Source organism: Fukomys damarensis, unplaced genomic scaffold (assembly GCF_012274545.1).
Source record: "Fukomys damarensis isolate Sample0158 unplaced genomic scaffold, DMR_v1.0_HiC HiC_scaffold_9, whole genome shotgun sequence".
In the NCBI taxonomy this organism is placed as follows: Eukaryota; Metazoa; Chordata; class Mammalia; order Rodentia; family Bathyergidae; genus Fukomys; species Fukomys damarensis.
In genome coordinates, this window is record NW_022900921.1 from 34,258,052 (window position 1) to 34,278,302 (window position 20,251).

Below are 20,251 nucleotides of genomic sequence, written 5' to 3' on the forward strand. Positions count from 1 at the left end.
TCAAAAAAAAAAAAAAAAAAACCCCAGCAAAAAATGGTTAAGATCATGAATTTTATGCTTTGTGTATCACAATTACAAACTTTAAAAGCTCAAACTTGCCATCTTCTTGCTTCCACCTACCAGAGTGCCGGTTCTTCCTCCTTTTATGATTAGCCTTGCTCTGTAGTCATTATGGCTTCTAATTCATAGAATAGAAGTGACTTAGGCCAGTGCACAGGGTCCCTGTGATCCATTTGAGGACAAAGGATGTGTAGAATTTCCCATATAGTTTGAGGATATTGACTGGAGAGTTATAAAGAGGCCACAGAAGTTAGGATCAAAGCAATGGTTATGGTGAACATTGTGGAAGCGGTTCTCAAGATGTGCCTCAAAGAAAGGGATAGCCAGGCACAGGTGGCTGGTTACACAAGATCCCAGATGAGGGATTCAACATTAGCAGGAACTATAAAATCTGTCATGAAGGAATGGCTCACTGGTCTGCATACCAGCTCAGAAAATGCAGTCACAAGTCTGGTGAGTCCTAGAAGTACATTCCTTTCAATTAGTCTACTCTTCCTCTCCCTATTTCAACTGGGTGTAGAAGGAAATATTTTTTAGTCTTATGTTTAATGGAAATACAAGAACCCCCAAAATGAATTTGGTTTTGAATTAACTATTTCCCCAACATGCTTGATTTAAACCCAGTAATAAGGAAGAACCTTTAATTGGTAAGCACTTGCATTTTTTTTTCTGTACCATCAGTGAAAATACAGGTTCCAGAATATGAAGAGTAGTTTTAAGACCATTTGTTTTACCCATCTGCATTTGAGTAAGTAAATTTTAATGATACTCTACAATCCTTTCCACGTAAAATAAATAAAATGACTCGAGTTGTAACATTCTGATTCATCCATGGCTTCCAAACAAGGACTCCGTATTATACTGTACCATGAAAGTGTATTTTGTACTAACTGTTCCTGACCTATGGAACCACTGAGGAGGACATTCCTACACTGAAAGCCAATTACTCAGCTTCCTGAGGTTTGTTTAGTCATCTGATAATAGATGTACTGAAAAGAAAAAAGTTCATGGTTTTTCCTTTTCTTGTAAGAAATGTACAAATCATGCAAGTAGTCCCATATTACAGAATGACTACAAGTCAACTTTGACCATTTTATTTATTTATGGCCATTTTAAAGAAAGAGGCTTTTTCTGAAATATCTCCCTGAAGATAAAATTAGTTGCACCAGTACTGAGAATATTTGGGGGCCAAAGGTGACTTATTTATTTTAGGTCTTCTTGAACTACTTGCAGCAAGATTTTATAATTTTCACCATACATTGCATGTTTTGTCAGATTTATCTCTAATTCTTTCATATTTTTGGATGTATTATAAATTATATTTTTAAATTTTGAATGCTTATCACTAGTTAAATTTTATTTGCTATAGGCTTATTAAGCTCACTTAGTTTTGATAGCCTTTTATTTACACAGATAATCATACTGTTTGAATAAAGATGGTTTTCTTCTTTTCTAATTTAGATGGCTTTTATTTTTATTTTTTGACTTATTCCAATGTATATTGCCTCTAGTACAATGTTTAATAGAAGAAATAAATGCGGGCATCCTCATTTTCTCCCATTACAGTGAAACCATTCAGTCTTGTAATTTTCTCCATGTGTGTTTTTTTTTTTTTTTGGTAGCTACTTTTGATTAGATTGAGTAATCTTTCATTCCTAATTTTCTGAGTTTTATAAGAAATGGATGTTAGATTCAAATGTTTATTCTGCAAGTATTGTGATAAACATGATTTTAAGTTTGTTAATATGGTAAATTACAGTACATTTCTTTTTCTAAAGGTAAATCAACCTGGCATTCCTGCAGTATATCCCACTTGGCCTTGTTATGATTTGATTTGCTAAAATTTTATTTAGAATTTTTGTATCTATGTTCATGAGATATACCAACTACTGGTTGTGGTTCTCTTGCAGTGTCTTTGGTTATCAAAGTAATACTGACTTTAAAGAATGAGTTCAGATGTAGTGTCTCTTTAACTTTCATGCAGAATTTGTATATTTGTAGTTTTTTTTTTTGAGACAGGGTCTCACTACATAGTTGAGACTGACCTGGAACTCACTATGTAGCCCAGGCTAGCCTCAAACTCATAGCAATCCTCCTGCCTCAGCCTTCTGAGTATTGGGATTATAAGCATGCGCCACCACACCCGGCCTCAATATTTGTATTTTTTTCTTAAATACTTGGTTGAATTTTACCAAGGAAGCCACTTGGCCTGTGACTTCTTTGTGGAATGGTTTTTAACAACAAGTTAAATTTGTTCACTAGAGATAGGATATTTCTTCATGGGTGAGCTTTAGAAGTTTGTATCTTTCAAGGAATTTTCCGATTTAATAAAAGACAACTTTAAAAGAATGAAGTTGTTCAAAACATTTCCTTATGATTATTTCAATAACTGTAGCGTCTGTAGTGATGTCACTTTGTTCATTCCTGAGACTGGTAATCTTTGCCTTCTCTCTTTGGAAGCTGGAGCCCTGCTCTGATATCTCCCTACTAGTTTTCTAACCAATTGCCTAAATCCCCGGGGCCTAAGCTTTCACATCTGCAAATTAAGAGGGTGGGAATTTTCAAGGTCTCTTCTACTTCTAATTGGATCAGTCTTCTTAGAGAGTTACCTATGCAGTTTTTTATTTCACTGATATTCTTTATTTTCTTGGGTTTTTAAAATTACATTGATTTCTGTCTTGATCTTTGTTATTTCCTTCTTACTTTGGATTTCATTTCCTTTATTCTTTTCCTAGGATTTAAAATTACACAGATCATTAATTTAGTATTGTTCTTTTCGTATAGTCATTTAATGTCATAAATTTCCCGCTAATCATTGCTTGAACAGCTTGCCACAGACGATGTTGTTTTCTCATTTATATTCAGTTCAGAATACTTTCTAATTTCCATTTTGATTTCTTCTTTGCTGTATGGATTATTTAGAACCATATTTATTCCATTTCCAAATATTTGAGCACTTTCTCATTTTCTTATTGAGTGCTTGACATTTCCATGTTTATATTGTTGAGTACTAGATTTTGTTATATTCTTTTAAGAGTGCTGGTCTTTTTCAGGTCACCACATAACTTAAATTACATGGTGATCATCTTGATACTTGTTTTGTCACCCTGAGCCATTTTTAAAAAGCTCTTTGACAGCAATTCCATTATGCCCATTACTGTAGGGCCTCTTAACTCACTGCCCACTCATTATCTCTCTGACCTATGTTGAACAATCCACATGTTCTAGAGATTTTTACATTCTGACATTTGAGAAACAAAACAACTCCTGGCACTATGAAAGCTCTGGAAATTTTTCAGCTTATGCACTCCTGGTGCTTATTCTTTCTCCAATATTTTTTCTTTACCCTACCTCATCAAGTACAGAATAAAAGCATCCTCAGAATGCAGTAAATGTTCAACTGTGTTTTTTCCCACTATCCTTTCACAGTTTAATCTATGGGGTCATCTTCCCTGCTGTGATATGAAGACTTCAGCACCCATAATATCCTGCCCATTCTTAAGTGACAGATGGTCTATCACCAAGTCACAACAACAGTCAGGCAAAAATGAGAAAATCCAGGAACCAATGACTTAAGGGGAACCCCAGGAAATTTTCTGGAGGTCTTTCTGTGCATAATTATTTCTTCTTGTGTACTTTACTTTGCAGATTTTAGCTCCTCCCTGAACTTTAATCGCTGTCTTCTCAACTCAGTGAGACCACTGGCCTCTGAGTCTGTTCTCCTTTCCTGTGCTACAATTTGGAAATTGCTTCCAGGTAGTCAAGACTAATGTAGAGTTCACCTTGTCATCTAGTGGGGGTCCCAGTCTTGTATTTCCTGTCATCCAATGTCTGAAAATAATTGTTTCATATATATTGTCAGGTTTTTTAGCTCTTTTCAGCAGAAAGTTAATTCTAGCTAGTTACTCCCTCCTGGTGGAAAACAGAAAATCTCATACTCCATAGATTAGGAAGACCATTAATTATAATCTTCAGTCATCTTCATGATATATTAGACAGCTTTTACTATGTATTAAGTTATATACTTGAAAGCCAGCAGGGAACTAGAAAGGACTTCAGGCTTGGGAGCTGGAGCACCAATTGTAGTACCACCCCATTTACTAATTGTTGAAGTTCTATAAAATCCCTGGGAATCGAGACTCACATCTGTAAATTGAGATGGTGAGACTCTCCAAGTTCTCTTTCACTTTGTAAATTTAATGAGAGAATATATAATCTTACTATGGCATCTGTAGGAATACATCTTGCATTTCTAATGCTATTATTCCTTGATAAAAGTAGGTATACACAGTGAAAAATAGAACCAGAGAAGGAAATATGAAATAGTTGCAGAAAGTTAGGATAAGTCGAGGAAAAATAAAGATGAAAATAAGTTGGTCAAAATAATTAATATGTGCAGTGTGGACAGAAGTTGCTTTTTATGAGGAAGTCTGGCTCGGTCTTAGGGCATGAGACATAAAATAGAAGATTGAGCAATTTTAACAAATAATTTGGAAATGTCAAAGCAGGGTCAATGATCAAGTGTGAGGCACATGATGTTGTTGGTGTCATAGAGGAAAGATCATTTTCTTACTCATACATTTGAACCCACATATTTGGATTGAACGCATCTATTTCATGTGACTAAGCAGTTTTCTCTGGGAAGCAAGTTTCCTAACCAAAGATTTAGGTCCTGTGTCTTTTGATAGCTAACATTGAAAAAGCATATGTGTAGTAAAAATACAAGTTTTCCCCACCATCTTTTTAGTTTAGTCTGCATTGAGTTTTTCCTTCTTCTTCCTACGTGAAGACTCCAGCAGCCTATAATTTCCTGTTCGTTCTTAGGTGCCAGAGGGTCTTTAGTTACCAAGTCACAAGTACAGTCAGAGGTGAAAATGAGAAAATCTGGTTCTATGCAATACTCCAATTTTAATTTGCTTTTAGCCCCCAACCCTAGCCTGGGTGACCTCTCTGGATCTGGCTTTAGGATGGAAGCCTGCAGTAAGGTAAAGAGTATTCCTTTCCGTTTCTCCATTTTGTATTTCTACTCCTCCTTGCCCATCTTGGTAGTTGCTGTTTTAATCGCACAAGGGTCCACTGGAGTAGAGATCAAAAGAAAGCGGTGAAGCATCGGGAACTTTTTTACTTGATCTAGGCCTCATCATTAGGCCTAGAAGATGCCTTTTCCCCATGAGATCCTATTTTCTTAGACTTTTTATAGGTTTCCTGTGGTTTCTCTTTCTCCTGCAATTCTTGTGGCTCACAAGTATGCTTACAGTTTTTCTTTTCTTTTTTTTTCCCCCTTTTCTAAGAGTCACTGTGACTCCTTCCTCAGCTTCTAGACATCAAAAGTGCTTTTCCAAGTTCTGTCAGCCTCTTCCAGGTGCTCTGTTGGATAAGACTTGAGGAGTCCCCATATTGGTTCACCTTTTGTCTCTTGCAAGGTACAGTCATGAACACTTTGGCTGGGACTGTCACATGTCCCAAGGCAGCAGTATCTTCTGGCTGTCCCTCCAAAGCAGTCATTTGTTGTCTGAAGTTTTAGATACCGCCTTCCTTTCAGGAGTTAGACCCTGACCACAGTGTCAATTTCACTTTTCTCAAGAGTAAGTTGGCATGTGTGTGTGTGTGTGTGTGTGTGTGTGTGTGTGTTAGCCTTCCTTCCCTTTTTCTTTCAGTACTTGGAATTGAACTCAGAGCCTGACACCATAAGGCAAATGCTCTACAACTAGGCTACATCACTAACCCTTTTTTTACTTTAATTTTTTATTCTAATAGAGGTTTGCTAAGTTGCCCAGGCTGGCCTGGGACTCGGAATCCTCCTGCCTCAATCTTATTACAGGTGTGCTCCACACCTGACTCTCAAGAAACACATCTACTACTGTTCTCTGAGGGTTCCCTTCCCTTTGTCCAGGGTTAGAGGATTGCACTTCCTGCTGACTCCCTGACAGCGTGGAAGGCTTTGAAAATTATTACTCCCTGCCTGCAAAAGATCTCTTCTGTCTCCATTCCGTGACCTTTCTGCTATGTTCTTCCATGTTTAGTTGAGAAGTTCAAGAATTACACACAGGTTCTCCAGGACATTTGCTTTGAAGATCTCTATGACAGTTTGGCACCTTTCTTTGGAATTTTGCCTCTATTATATTTTGCTGCTTGGTAGAAACTTCAGTTTTCAGATCCTTTATACAAGTAATGGACAAACATGATTCATGGGCCAATCCTTGAACCACAGGCCATTTGTATAACATTTGACTTTATTAAAGATTTTGATTTCTGTGTGCATTGTGTAAAAAAATTTTAAGATGAGTGGGTGGTGTAGGAATCTCTTGAATAGTTTTATTAATCTTTGACTAGCTCTGTATTTAGCAGTTGTTAACCAGAGTTGTAAGCATATGGAGTTCATAAAATAATTTGGAATAAAATGCCTTACAGAGTGAATACAATGGATATTTTATTATAATAGTAGTAGATTGATTTTCCCCAAGGGCATCATGTGCTTCTTGAACACTAAGATCTCTTCAAGCAGGACAGAGTAGTGAGTCTATGATTCCCTGGCAACACAAGAGGCAAATTCTCTCAAATTAATTCCTTCAGCAGCTGACTACTCTAAACATGGTCTTAATGGGCACCATAATAACATGTTTTGGTGAAATTAGAAGGGAGGAAAAATTGATGGATGGCCCTATTGTGCAGTTGGGATATCCTTACAGGGTTGCCTGAATCCACACAGCAGAGAGAAGAGTGAAGGAAACACCACTCCGAGGTCCCCAGATGTGGTATAACTGAATGATATGTACTGCTGACTGTCCCTGACCTCTGGCATTAGGAGTGAGAGCCAAAAAGGCTGTGTGTTTTAGAGATCTTTCCCTAACTTCTTGTTTATTTGTATAAAACTAGGGAAATAGTTGAATAAAGTTCAAGAGAGTTTTTTTTTCATTTCACTTCTCTGGAGACCTGAATCATGGAACTGGAAGGCACTTGCTTGGTGTTTGATTGTTAAAGTGGTGACTCACTAAGCTGGTGTCTCTCAGCCTTTTAAAATTTGTAGCATAAAATTTCCCACTTTCCTGAAGAATCTGATTTTCTCCCTGCTCCCCATTTTGCAGCCTCCTTGACATAAAAGCTTTGTGATCTCATGGCAATGCAAAGGATATTGCCAAGCTTATTTTCTTTCTATGGTTTCTGTTACAAAAACAATAGGCATGTGTAGGTTTTCAAAATATATAAGCATGTATTATATAATTGAATGTGCTTTTGCACTTTATACTTTTGCATGTTAATATGCCAGGATTTATACAAAATGCTATAAATTTCAGAGGGCTCTAAACTTTTTGAAAGCATTTATGAATTCCAAGCTGTTTCTTCCAACTCCATATGGCTTAGTCATGGCCATTTTAGAAGATCTTTTTCCACCCCCTTGTAGAACCATAGTTTTAGAAATCTAGGGGGCCTTTCAGATCACTTAATCCTGTCTGTGCATTTCATAGCAGTTGACATCTAGAAAGTTTAATCACCTTTTCCCAAAGTTACACAACTTTGTTTTCACTGTGGATCCTAAGCAAGAACTCAGGTGGTTAAATTACCTGTTATATTGTCAGTCATGTGAGTCTTCTGGACTTTATCCTACCCCCCTTAAGTACAGCAGCCAAAACTATAAAACAAAATGCCCATATAAAAACCCTGTACAAATACTTCTTATTCTCTTATATATACGACTAGTATGTTGCCTATATTTTATATAGCTTCAGGGCTGAGCAAATAGTTGACTGCTATGGACCCAATTTTTGTCAAGTATTGTAAAGGATACAAATGAATGAACAAAATAACATAACTCCTCACTTCTAGTAGTTTCATATTGAACAAGCACAGTTTATACTCAGCTTGTGATTAGCCATAATCTCTGACCTTTTCAGTGCCTTTGTAGTATATTCAACCTTCACCCTCCTCTATAATTTATGACTCTTAATTTCTTCTGTATTAAGAATGATTTGTGAGATTGGAAGGATATAGAATTCTAAACTGATTTATCAGTAAATTTAGTTGCTAATAATATAAAAGTTCAAACAGCAGTACAATGTATATAGTGTTTTTTTTCTAGGTGGAGAAACTGAGGCTCACCAAAATTATGTGGCTCCCCTGGCAGCAGTTGATCCAGTCAGTGACAAAGGATCAAGGTCTCATAGCTAAATTGGTCAGCATAATAGCTCACAGTCTTCCTTCTGCTCATGCAAACAAGAGTATAATAAAATTTTTAAAAGTAAATAGGATGAATCAAACTATTTATAAATTCAGTTTTGTCACTCTGATGTTATAGGGACCGCAAACTGTCTGTCTGAGAGTTTTCTGAATGTGCTGACTGCTCTGTGTGTCCTTGCTAACATGGTGTGAATTGCTCTGAGTATAGAGGCCTTATTATGATGCAGAAGGGATTCACAAAGGTAATGGATAGACAGGACATACTCACTTGAATTAATCTTTTATTTATCTAAGACTTGGGCCTGAAGCAAGGATAGCTATATCAGAGACAAAAAGCCTCCGTGCTCAGTAGTAAAATCATCCAAAAGCCTGGGAGTGGCCCAGGATTTAGCTCAGTGGTGCCCTGCCTGTCTCATAAGCACAAGGCCCTGACTTTTATCCTGGTACCACAAAAAAAAAAAAAGCCCAGGAAATGGGATATTGAGGCTGCTGCTTCCTAGGACCCATATTCTGTGGGACTCAGGCAGTGTCTGCAGAGGCTAACCTGTGATCTTGTTTGCTTAGGGGCTTTTGTACCTGAGTTTTAGCCTATAAATTATCATTTCATTGTGGATGTCGCTCTTTGTATTTTTCCATGGCAGTAGGAGAAGAATCAGTAGAGATTTGATAAATCTACCCATATATAATTGAAAGTTGATTTGTTCAGTTAGCATGTATATATATATTCTTTCCACTCAAGATTGTCCAAAATAAACTTTTAGTAAATTTTCAATCAAGAGAAAGAAGGACCACTTGAGGACAAGAAAGAGAAAGGTAGTCATTCATCAGATTAACTTGTATTTTGATGAAGGGTAAAAGCAAGAGACCATTCTTAAATAATCTAGTCTTTAAAAGGCCTGTTTCTCAAAAGTTTGACATTGTATATTTGCTATATTTGTTCTTCTTTTGTTTATGAAACCTCTTAAAAAGTTTATTATGTAATGACACAAATATTTTGTGCTTGAAAATTGAAGAGTTATGTTTTTATTTTAGGTCTTACAAGAATTCTTAGGTGCAGTGAGAACTGGAGTGTGTGTTATGGGGAAGATAGTGAAGAAGATGCAGGAAAGCATCTTGTTCCTTCCCACCCACACACCAAACTTAATTATAAGGCACAGTCTTTCAAAAAAATTTTTTGGTTCCATTGGTTTGAGACAAAATAAATAATTTTTCCCCAAAAAATGTATTTCAGAGCCCTGATAGCATCTCAAATGGAACCAACATTTGCCAGGAGTGTTTTTCCTTGTTTTGATGAACCAGCTCTTAAGGCAACTTTTAATATTACAATTATCCATCATCCAAGTTATGTGGCCCTTTCCAACATGCCACAGCTAGGTAAGCAATGTTTTCTGTCATTACATAAATAAAAACTTTGTAATAGCTTTTATGGCAATAGTTTTTCTAGGCAGCAAGATAGTAAAGTTTTTTCTTTTTTAAATAACTGGGGAGAGCAGTCATATGGGATAGCTATATCAGTGCCCACATCTTGGAAATGGTAAATTCTAATTCTCCCTGTCTTTGAATCCGAGGATGTGATTCTGGAGATGTGATGCTGTCTGTATAGACTGGCTGCCTGCCAGCCCCTTAGTTGGGCTTTAGCTATTGATCATTAGTGATAACAGGCTGGGGGGACTGGATCTGAATCTGATGCACAGATGTTCTTTATTTGGCTCACATGGCTTCTTTCTTTGATTGAATTAGTCTCCACCTTTTAAAAAGCCTGAGATTTTACATAAAAATCTAGATTTTTATTTCCTTAAAAACTTGAAAGATCTGACCCCCTGCCCTGCAACTCTTACATGATAGTCATTAGTAACAGCTGAGAAGAAGCTGGCTCCTTCTGACTGGTCAGTGGTGCCCATGGCTCCCAGTTATGTACACACCCAGGTCACAGAAAATGCCCAGTCCTTATAAACATTTGTAATTTCTGCCTTAATCTCCTGATTACTTCTTTGGAAGACCTGATTGAAATTGGAGAAGAGCAGATTTGCACATTATCGACCTACCACAGACCTAGGCAGCTCCAGATCCAGTGCTCTGAGAAGCAGGTTGGACTAGGAAACAGAAGTGGGTGGAAGAGAGAGAAGGCAGATTTGGGCCAAATTTGCTGCATTCATGGATTCAAGACTCACTCAAACCCACGTTACTCAGGGTGGTAATTCAAGCCTAAGATGCTTCCTTAGATCCTCCTAATGTACTATTTATTTTTAAAACAATTACAGTCATATCAACTGTATACATTTAAGGGGTATGGTGTAATGATTTGATACATGTACCCAATGTATAGTGATCAAAATGGTTATTAGCATTCCCATTTCCTTAAACATCTTAAAAAATATTTTTGATCAACAAATAATTGTATGTGTTTTTGAGGCACAGCATATTTCTACACATGTATTCATGTGTGCTAATCAAACCAGGGTAATCATTGTTTGTATTTCCATATTGTTACTTTGGGTTTGGATCCTGGGTGACCATTTTTAACAATAACCTACCACTGTTTTAATGTTGTAGGGTAGGTAGGGAAATTCAAATTTTAAGACCATGGAGAGCAGTTGGGAAGGAGTACCTGGGTGACAATTGGCTTGACAGAGTCTTTCAGAGGTAGGTGTTTTTATCTAGTTTTACAGTGATTTGGACTAAAATAATTTCCCTAGGTCAGTCAGAAAGAGATGTAAATGGAAGCAAGTGGACAGTTACAACCTTCTACACCACTCCTCACATGCCGACTTACTTAGTTGCACTTGCCATATGTGACTATGACCAAGTCAACAGAACGGAAAGGGGCAAGGAGGTGAGTAGGGAAGATTGTGCAGGTAAGGGACACTGCGCTGGCTATGGGTTGCCTATCTGCTCTGCCTACATTCAGGAATTATGTCTACACATCCTATTGTCACCTCTGGGCTCTTTCATCCAAGCACTGTTACAACCCTTAGTGAGGCTTTGCAGAGCAGGACGTGACATTTCCTGCTACCACTCTGTGGAGGTGTTTCTGTGGAAAGACTGAACTCTAAGCCCACTCTTCATGTAGATTTCGAGCTCCTTTTTCCTGTTTCTGCCTTTTCAGAGGTCAAGAGAGAACAGAGAAGGCTGTTACACTGGCACCTGAAACTCGGGTTTAGTAGTTGTTGTTTGCTTAGCTTAAAGTGTTCATATAACCTGGAAGCTCAAAGTGTTTAGCATTGAGTGTGGCTGAGACATCAACCAATCTAAACAGATATCAGGAGCAACCATTGTGGTTGAAATGCAGGCTATACATCACTCTAGTCTCGGAGCTGGGCTGCTGTGTTCCTCAACTCTGGGCATGTGGCACTTCCCTAGGGTTGTGTAAAGTGTGTGGGGGGTGCTCTGTCCTCAAATCCTGGTTGCCCTCCAGTAATATCCTTATTACATTGTAAGATTTCAGGAAAGTATCCATCTTTTCTATGCTTGTTCACTCATTATTAGAGTGTGGAGCTATGCAATGTGGCTGCCTGAGGCCCTGTTCCTTCAGTCACATCATAGGACTTTTGGAAGAAAAAAAAAAATCAGGCACTACAGCTGAGCCACTTTCAGGTCTTAGCTCTTACAGGCTTGTACCATTGAGATGTGAAGAAAGGAAGCTGGGGTGAACCATGGCCACCACTGGGGGCAAATCATTCCACGCCACTCCTTCTACATTCTGCTAGCCTAATAAAGTAATAATACTGTGTTGTATGTAAACAACAGCTTATCTTCCTGAGCTACTGACTGTAGTCTGATTGCTGCCAGTGAATAATTATGAGGAGATCCTTAACTTTCAGATAAAACAGTTGGCCAAGTGAAAAGTTCATGACATACATTGATGAACCTGTTCTGCATGATTTGGAAATGCGTGCTTCGGACCTGGAAGAAGGAATGGGCCGCCATTTCCCATAGCTAGTGAGAGACACGTCATGGTCCCTCAGTATCCATATTTCAAGTGTCTTGTAGTAAGTGTTGCTGCTTGGCCATCATTTGCTACATAGGGATAAAGTCTGTTTTTCATGAAAAATCATCCTGTGAAGAATGCAATCTGCCATAGAAACAGAGAGGAAATGGATCATGCCTAAGAAAGTAATATTCTTAGCCAGAAAACTTAAAGTTTGGGCTGAGTCTATCAATGGAATGTTGCATTTGGCTATGACTCAGCTCCACAAAGTGAGTAAGTCCATCATGTACTCTATAGGGAAACCAAAATGTATGGTTGCAATAGTGTTCAGCCTATCCACAGGTTGCTGGTTAGGTAAAAGATTAAGATTCAGTGAAGTTGAGAATATGGCCAGTGTTAAGCACAAGAATAAACATGGAAACATAAGTAAAGATGAAAATAACATATTTTGCTTAAACTTTTGACCCACAGGGGCATTGGCCAAGATATTCTTCTCTTAGATGTCAAGAATCTGCTATGTCTGGTGAGGGCTGCCAGAACCCACTGGTGGGCCAGGTGTAATTTTGAAGGACTTTTTGACATACATGGTCATTTATGGGAAATTGTAAATAAAAAAAAAATAGTGTGCAAATATTACCCAGTAATTCTATTATTTTCCAAAAGGCTACTGTTAAAGTACAGTGGGAGACATGACTACTGTTTTACCTAGTAGAATGGTCTTCAGTTGAGCAGGCTTCTTGTTACTTCAAAAGTGAGAGCTTGGGAAGCGGGGGTGTAGGTTTATTGCAAAGGCAGGGCAGAGTCTGGGGCTAACTTTCCCAACACAAAGAGGCCTCTGCAGCACAAGGGAGATAGAAGGCAGTGAAGGGATTCAAGCTAGAGCCTCAAACACAGGTGGTTGCATTTTGTGAAAGAAGAGCATTCCTAAACCCTCACGTAACTGAAAGTTCACATAATTCAAGTCCAATTTTCCAGCAGAAGTATAAGTATAGTTAGGCCAGTGTGCTCTTGGAGTACATAATTAATCTGCAACTGTTATGCTGCTTTTTGTTTTCCTTAGCATTTCCTCCAATATTTTGCACAGAGCTTTTTCATAAATTAATGCACTCACATCTGGACAAATATTTTAATCTCACCTCAACTCTTACTCTAAGATATTTTGATTTCATGCATGGTTAGTTTTATTTTAAAATTTGAAAATAAGGTGAACTATTATGCTTTAATTATTGAACCATTTTAATATGCATGATTCAAATTTGCTTAATATGCACCATACCGTATAAACATCACGAACAGCACAATTCTGTTTTGAATCATTAGAAATATGTCCTAAAAAGAGAAGAAATTGCCCAAAGTGCCCTTTTACAAAGAATCCACATTTTGGGGATAGTAGTATGGATCATTCCAAGGGTTGTTTTATAATTATGGAAATATACAAGTTATTTTCAAAGGTTGACATAACGTATTTTCTAGGGTAGTCACTGTTCTTTATTAGTGAACTGCCTCCTGGATTTTCTCATCACATGTATGCACTTAAACATTCTAAGCATGTAACTTCTTCTGAAAAAGTAAGACTGGCTTTTGAGCAAGAGAGATGGAACAAGCAGGCTACCAAGTCACTTTCACAGCTATGGCTATAACATCCTGAAAGCCCCTGATCTCAGAAGCTACGAAAGATCCAAAGCTAAGCAGGATCTGGCCTGGTTAGGACTTGGTTGGGAGAAAAAAGTTGCTTTCACATTCCTAATTACTGCATTATTGTTTTTATTTAGATACGCATCTGGGCCCGGAAAGATGCCATTGCAAATGGAAATGCAGATTTTGCTTTGAACATCACCGGACCCATCTTCTCATTTCTAGAGGATTTGTTTAATATCAGTTATCCTCTTCCAAAAGCAGGTGAAACATCTTTTCTTCCAGTGCAATTTTTTTTCTTATTATGGGACCCATGAGTTGCAGTTACAGATAAGCCTTTAAAGAGTATTTTGGAGTTAGACTCCTAGCCTCTCATCATTAGACTTTTCACCTTTCGAAACACAAAGAGACCCAGCTGCTCTTTCTTTTTTGTATGCCATATTCTCAGCAGGTATTTAAGAACTTTTGGGTTTTAAACCTCTCGGCTCCCAATAACACCCTTGCCTCCTTCAGATCCTGACCTTTCTCCTGGGTTCTAGCTTTTTCTCATAATGCAAGTGTGTAGTGCTGTGTTCTGGGTCCTTTTAGCAAGTGGCCTTGCATGACCTATCCTAGTTTCCTTTAATAAATTTTTTTCAAAAATATTCTTTAGCTCTGAGTCATTGGGTTAGGACTTGGTGATCCCATCTGTGAATTTTCAATGTATAAAATTGGAATCATGTGTGAATATAATATGATCCTTGAGAAAATATGTGAATATTTTATCTCTCATAGATCCATATGGTATGTGTGTAAAATTATATGAGCCATTCAGCTCAGAAAGTTGTTCAGTGATTTTTATTCTCCTGAATGGACAGCATCAAGTAAATGTATTTTGTTCTTTTGACTTGTTAATGGGAGTCCTGGAAACAGCATGCTCTGCCTATTCTGGAGATGGTAGAAGAAGATGGGGAATAAGTATTTGGAGTATGAGGCTCTTGAATACTAGGAATCCAGAAGCTCTGTAATCTAGCATTCTCTCTAAAGAAGAATGAGGTCTGGAACCAGCCACAGCCTAGTCAGATTCTAGAGGTGACATCTATCATTTAGAGGGCTGGAGGCAGCAGGAGTGTAGGCTTTCAGACCAAACTCCTAGCATTAGGTGCTGGAGGCTCACAAGGTGATCCTTGTCTAGGCAAGAAAAATTTCACTTGTGTCATTAGATAAGAAGTCCACAGTCATCCTCATTCTTTTCAGGTACTCCCTCCATGCAGAGTCCCTCTTCCACTTTGTTATTGCCTTCCCCACTCACTTCTTTCCCAGTCCCTGGTCGTTCCCAGTTTACATCACCAACATCTCCATCAGGAGTCCTCCTATGGTTTCGCCTCCTTTTCTTCCCTTTTGCCCCTTCTGTCCATCCTCCCATACAAAGCCAAAGGAAGGTTTTCAGAGAAAACCCTAATCGTGTTATTGTCCTCTTTAAAACCTCTCTGGAGCTTCTCATTGCCTTGAAGATGAAGTCCTAGCTCTCTCTTTATCATGCCTTTAGAACAGTGTGCTTACTGCATCAGGGATTCTGGCAGGTTTTAATGAGTATCTCTGTGCTCCCTCCTATGCTTTCACCTTCTCCTGCTCTCCAGGTCTTGAACCTGCAATCTGCATTTCCTAGAATGTCTTCTATGCAGCTGGTTAACTCAGTACTTACGTTTGTAGACTGAGTGCTCCCTCCTGGGGGCTGCCTTTCTGGACTCCTAATGGTCTGTCCTGTTGGGTCAGGGGAAACTTAGGCTTAGCATCTGGATTGTCTTTGTCTTTGTACCTCCAGTGGCCATGGTAGTGCTCCTCTCAGCTGTTAACCAGTAAACATTTTGGGGTGGGAGGAATGAATACATGCAGTTAGTTCATCCTGACGAGATAATAAACTTCTGGGTATCGGGGTTATATGCAGCACTTTAAAAAGTATGCTTCATAGCATCTTAACTAATGTTACCTTGTGAACACCCGTAGGTAGCCACTGAATTAAAAATTCACTTTGGTTGATAAGTGATTATATAGTTTCTCTACTGATGGTTCTTTAAGATAAAGGTAAACAAATATATCTTAATTACTTTAACTTAGGTTAAGTAACTAATAAAATGAATACTTTTCCCACCCGCATTTCCCACATAGGTCTTTCTTTTGGTCTTGGTGAGTCAGATGAAAGCCATTGGTTAATTTATCCCTTGTGTATATCTTGTAGCTTGCTCAAGACATTCTGAGCCTTAGAACCTAAGGTAATATAGACCATATTTATGTTTTTATCATAAAGAACAGTATTTTTTCTGATATTGCTGTCATTTTAACTCACTCTGTTTAAAGTCAAAAGTGAATTGAAAAATCACAGTATTTTAGAAAATGGTAGAGTTAAGTGTTTGGGTTACAGGTTTTGAAAGAAAAAGTGTTTAATGCTTTTAAGAATAAACAAGGATATACTCCTAAGTGAAATAAATAAGTCACACATGTGTAAATACCGAATAGTTTCTCTGGTGTGAAAAACTAAAATAGTACTCAAGATCCTAACGGGATAATCAGCAATGTGAAATAGGAAGAAAAGGGCTAAAGGTGTAGGGACAGTGGGAAGGGGAATAAGGGAAAGGGAAAAAAATGTGAGAACATGTAAAAGTGGAATTAAAGTGTTGGTAGGTGGGGAGGGGAGGAGACAGTAATGAATGTAACTGTACTGTATACCTAGAATGTACCAATAAATTAAAAAAGAATAATAAATAAAAGAATAAACAAGGACATTTAAGATTTGCAAAGTTGTAAATGGCAGCTTCCCTTTTATGTTTTGATTCTACTCTTAACTTATAATAATAATGGACTGTGTTATACACTCCTGAGTGGTATATATTTTTAGAGAAATAAAACCCAAGTACAAGGTAAATCATAAATCAGAGAAAAAGATGATAACTGTGAAAATTTACTGCGTAAATACTGGGTACCAAATACATTCCCAGATGCTCTATGAATGTAAAAGTAGCAAGTGGCTGGGACTTTGTGCAAGTAACCAGGTAGAGTAAACAGCTACTTTGCAAGTAACAAAGTATAAAGTGCTAGCTAAGTAAAAGTCTGAAAAGAAAGAGGATGAGAAAGTGGTAGTTGGAGTGTCCCAAATGTATAAAGAACATCTAAAAATAAACAAGAATATACAACCCAATAGAAGAAGAAACAAGTAAAAGATATATGAAAAGAGAATATATGTAGCTAATAAATTTATCAAGAGACACTTCATGAATAATTTGAGAAATGCATATCCAAAGCCATAGTGATGCATCATACTTCCTCAGTTGTCAAAAGGTAAACACTGGAACACAGTGTGCTGGTGCAGGCCTTTAATGTGCATGCCTTTAATGCTGGTGCATGCCTCAACTCAGGGGGTTGAGGCAGTAGGACTGCAAGATTGAGGTTAGCCTGAGCTACATAGCAAGTTCAAGGCCAATCTGCATTGCATACAAGATCCTGGTTCAAACAACAATGAAAATGGCAAACATCTAGCAAATGGAAAGTGTTAGGGAGGATTCAGTGTTGTTAACAGGAATGTTGGCTATTATAACCACTGTGAAATGTATTTATGATCTTACAGTGCTGACCATTAGTATACCATCAGCCCAGTAATACTATTCCTATGTATATCCTCAAGAGAATTTAAGCACATGTGTACCAGTAGACGTGGACATGAATGTTCACAGCTATGCTTTTTATCATAATGCTAAAGTGAAAAGCAAGAAAATGGTCTTGATAAAAGGATTGATAAATACATGGTTATACATTCACACGATAGAAATCTATATAGCAATGAAGCTATATAGATTTTCTATATATTTTTGTAAAGTTTCAAACATAGAACTGTTACAGCAGGTGTGTGTGTGTGTGTGTGTGTGTGATTTCTTTGAAGCAAGGAATAGTAAACACAAAATGTGAAAAGAAACATGTATTCCATAACGCTCAACATTTTTGATAGCTGGTCTTTTAGAGAAAAAGTTTGCCAATCCCTGTTCTACAGAGCTAAGTGGTAGATTCATGGATATTTATATTATTATTTTTAAATAAAACAGGGTCATGTGTGAACCAGTGATAGCTCACCAGGAAACACAGATTTTGCTTAATCTAATTCTATACATCTGAATAAAAGAGTTTAAAAATAGTTTCCAAGAATAGTAAGTGATGACTTTTGTAACAACCATAGGTTGAGCAGAGGAATTCCTGGGATTGCAAATAGCATGCAAATAAAAAGGCTCTGGTTGTGGAGAGGCAAAGGGGTTGACTTGGCTGAGGAGAACAGTCTTTTGTGAGAAAAATGAATAAGGTGGTAGCCAGCATAGGTAAGAAGGGAAGTAGGAAATTTTGGAGAATGAGCAACCTAGGATAAGCAACTCAGTCCATGTGTAGCACTCACTGATGTAGGCCATAAGAGGACTGGGATGGACTTTAACCACTAACTGCGTTTCAGCTACATGAAAATGCAAGTGCTTAATGCAGTACATATCAGGACATTTGTTTGCAAAGGTTGGCATTAGGACAATAGCAATGATATTGTTCTTTTAGTGATAAATGTAATAAACGATCACAATGTAGGAGGTTTGGACAAATATATAGAAAGACACAAAAAAGAAGAAAAATCTATTGTAATACTGTCACACAAAGCTAATCATCATTAGCATTTCGGTGTATATCTACCCAAGGTCTGTTGTCTCAATCTCTGTGCTCCTCTTAACAAAAATGTTGCAATAGAGTTGACACTGCTCTTTGAATGGCTTTTTTAAAGATAACAGTACACTCAACAGGGAGCAGATAACTAAATCTTATTTTGTATTGTCATTTCAGACATGGAATTCCCATATATCATTTAACAAAATAATTTATTTAAATGTATTTAATCCTCTGTGGTTGAACACTTGGATTGATTTTATTTTCTTGGCTACTTTAAAAATACTAAAGCTGGGCGAGGTGCCGCCCTCTTGTAATCCCAGCACTCCAGAGGCTGAGGCAGGAGGATTGCCATGAGTTTGAGGCCAGCCGGGGCTACATAGTGAGCTCAAGGCCAGCCTGAACTACATGGTAAGACCCTGTCTCTACAAAATAAAATAAAAATATTAAAGAAAATCCTTATAGGAAAATGTTTCCAAATATCTGTGTTATTTGTATTAGTATAAATTCCAAAAGTAGAATGATTTAGTATAAGAGTATAACCATTCTGAGAACCCTGAAGCACTTGCTAGATTACTGCAGAAATGCTATATTATTGGCACCCTTGCCAACAGTCTAGGTGCCATTTTTCCTACATCTACACCAGTAATCATTATTGATCTCAGGCATTTGAAAGAATGCTATATGATTTTACGTTTTATTTCTTGATGGATATTTTAAATAACATTTTGACTATTTGAATTATTTTTTTGGTGAGTTGTTTTTGTTTGTTTATATTTGAGATAAGAGTCCCACTATGTTGAGCAGTTTATTTGAGAACAGCCTAGGCAGGGATCCTCCCATCTCCCATCTCAGCTTCCTGACTATGCTTTTTCTTTTAGGTTTGTCAGTGTTCTTTAAATTTTTTTTCAAAAACCTAGTTGTTGTGGTATATATTACAAGTATTTTTCCTAGTTTGTGGTTTGCCTTTCAAATTTGTTCATGGTGGGGTTTTTTTGGGTGAACTATTTACTTTTAAATAGACTTTATGCTTCAGAGCATCTTTAAATTTACAGGGAAATTATGCACAAAGTACAGAGAGTTCCCATATATCTTCTCTCCACTGTGCCTTCTCACCACCCTATACCCTATTGTTAACAGCTTCCTCTACTGAGGTATATTTGTCGTGAGTGATGAACCCTTGTCAACACATTGTTACTAGCTGCAGTCCTTAGTTTAAATCAGGGTTCACTCTTCATGTTGTATACCTCTATGTGTTTTGGTAAGTATATGATGATGTGTCTCCGCCATTACAATGTCATACTGAACAGTCTCACTGCCATAAACATCTCCTGTGCTCACTCAGTGATCTTTTCCCCTTTCCCTATATCTTGGAAAACTATTGACCTTTTCACTTTATTTATACTTCTACCTTTCCCACAATGTCATGTAGCTGGAATCACAACTGTATGACATGTAGTATGTATGTATCAGCTTGTGGCCTTTTCAGACTGGATTCTTGGTACTTAGCAATATGCACTTCAGGTTCTTTCCTGTTCCCTCATAGACTGAGAGTTAATTATTTTTGTTGTAGAATAATATCTATTGTAAGAATGCACCACAATTAATCCATTCATCTACTGAAGAGCATCTTGGTTTTTTCTAATTTTTAGCAATTTTGAGTAAAGCTGCCATAAACATTCATGTGCAGGTTTTTGTGTGAACATGTAAGCTTTTGGTTCATTTGGGTAAACACCTAGAAGTATAACTGTTAATCTCATGGTAGGCCTGCATTTAGCTTTGTAAGAA

The 20,251-nt window shown here is 37.5% G+C and overlaps 1 protein-coding gene across 1 annotated transcript in view; it reads left to right on the forward strand.

Moving 5' to 3' along the window:
* Positions 1-20,251, forward strand: part of Lvrn (laeverin) — a 62,607-nt gene that overhangs the window by 4,334 nt on the left and 38,022 nt on the right. The window contains exons 5-7 of the mRNA XM_033761479.1: positions 9,467-9,609; positions 10,932-11,068; positions 13,936-14,062. Of these exons, the coding sequence (XP_033617370.1) occupies positions 9,467-9,609; positions 10,932-11,068; positions 13,936-14,062 (407 nt within the window). The remainder of the gene's footprint in view (positions 1-9,466; positions 9,610-10,931; positions 11,069-13,935; positions 14,063-20,251) is intronic.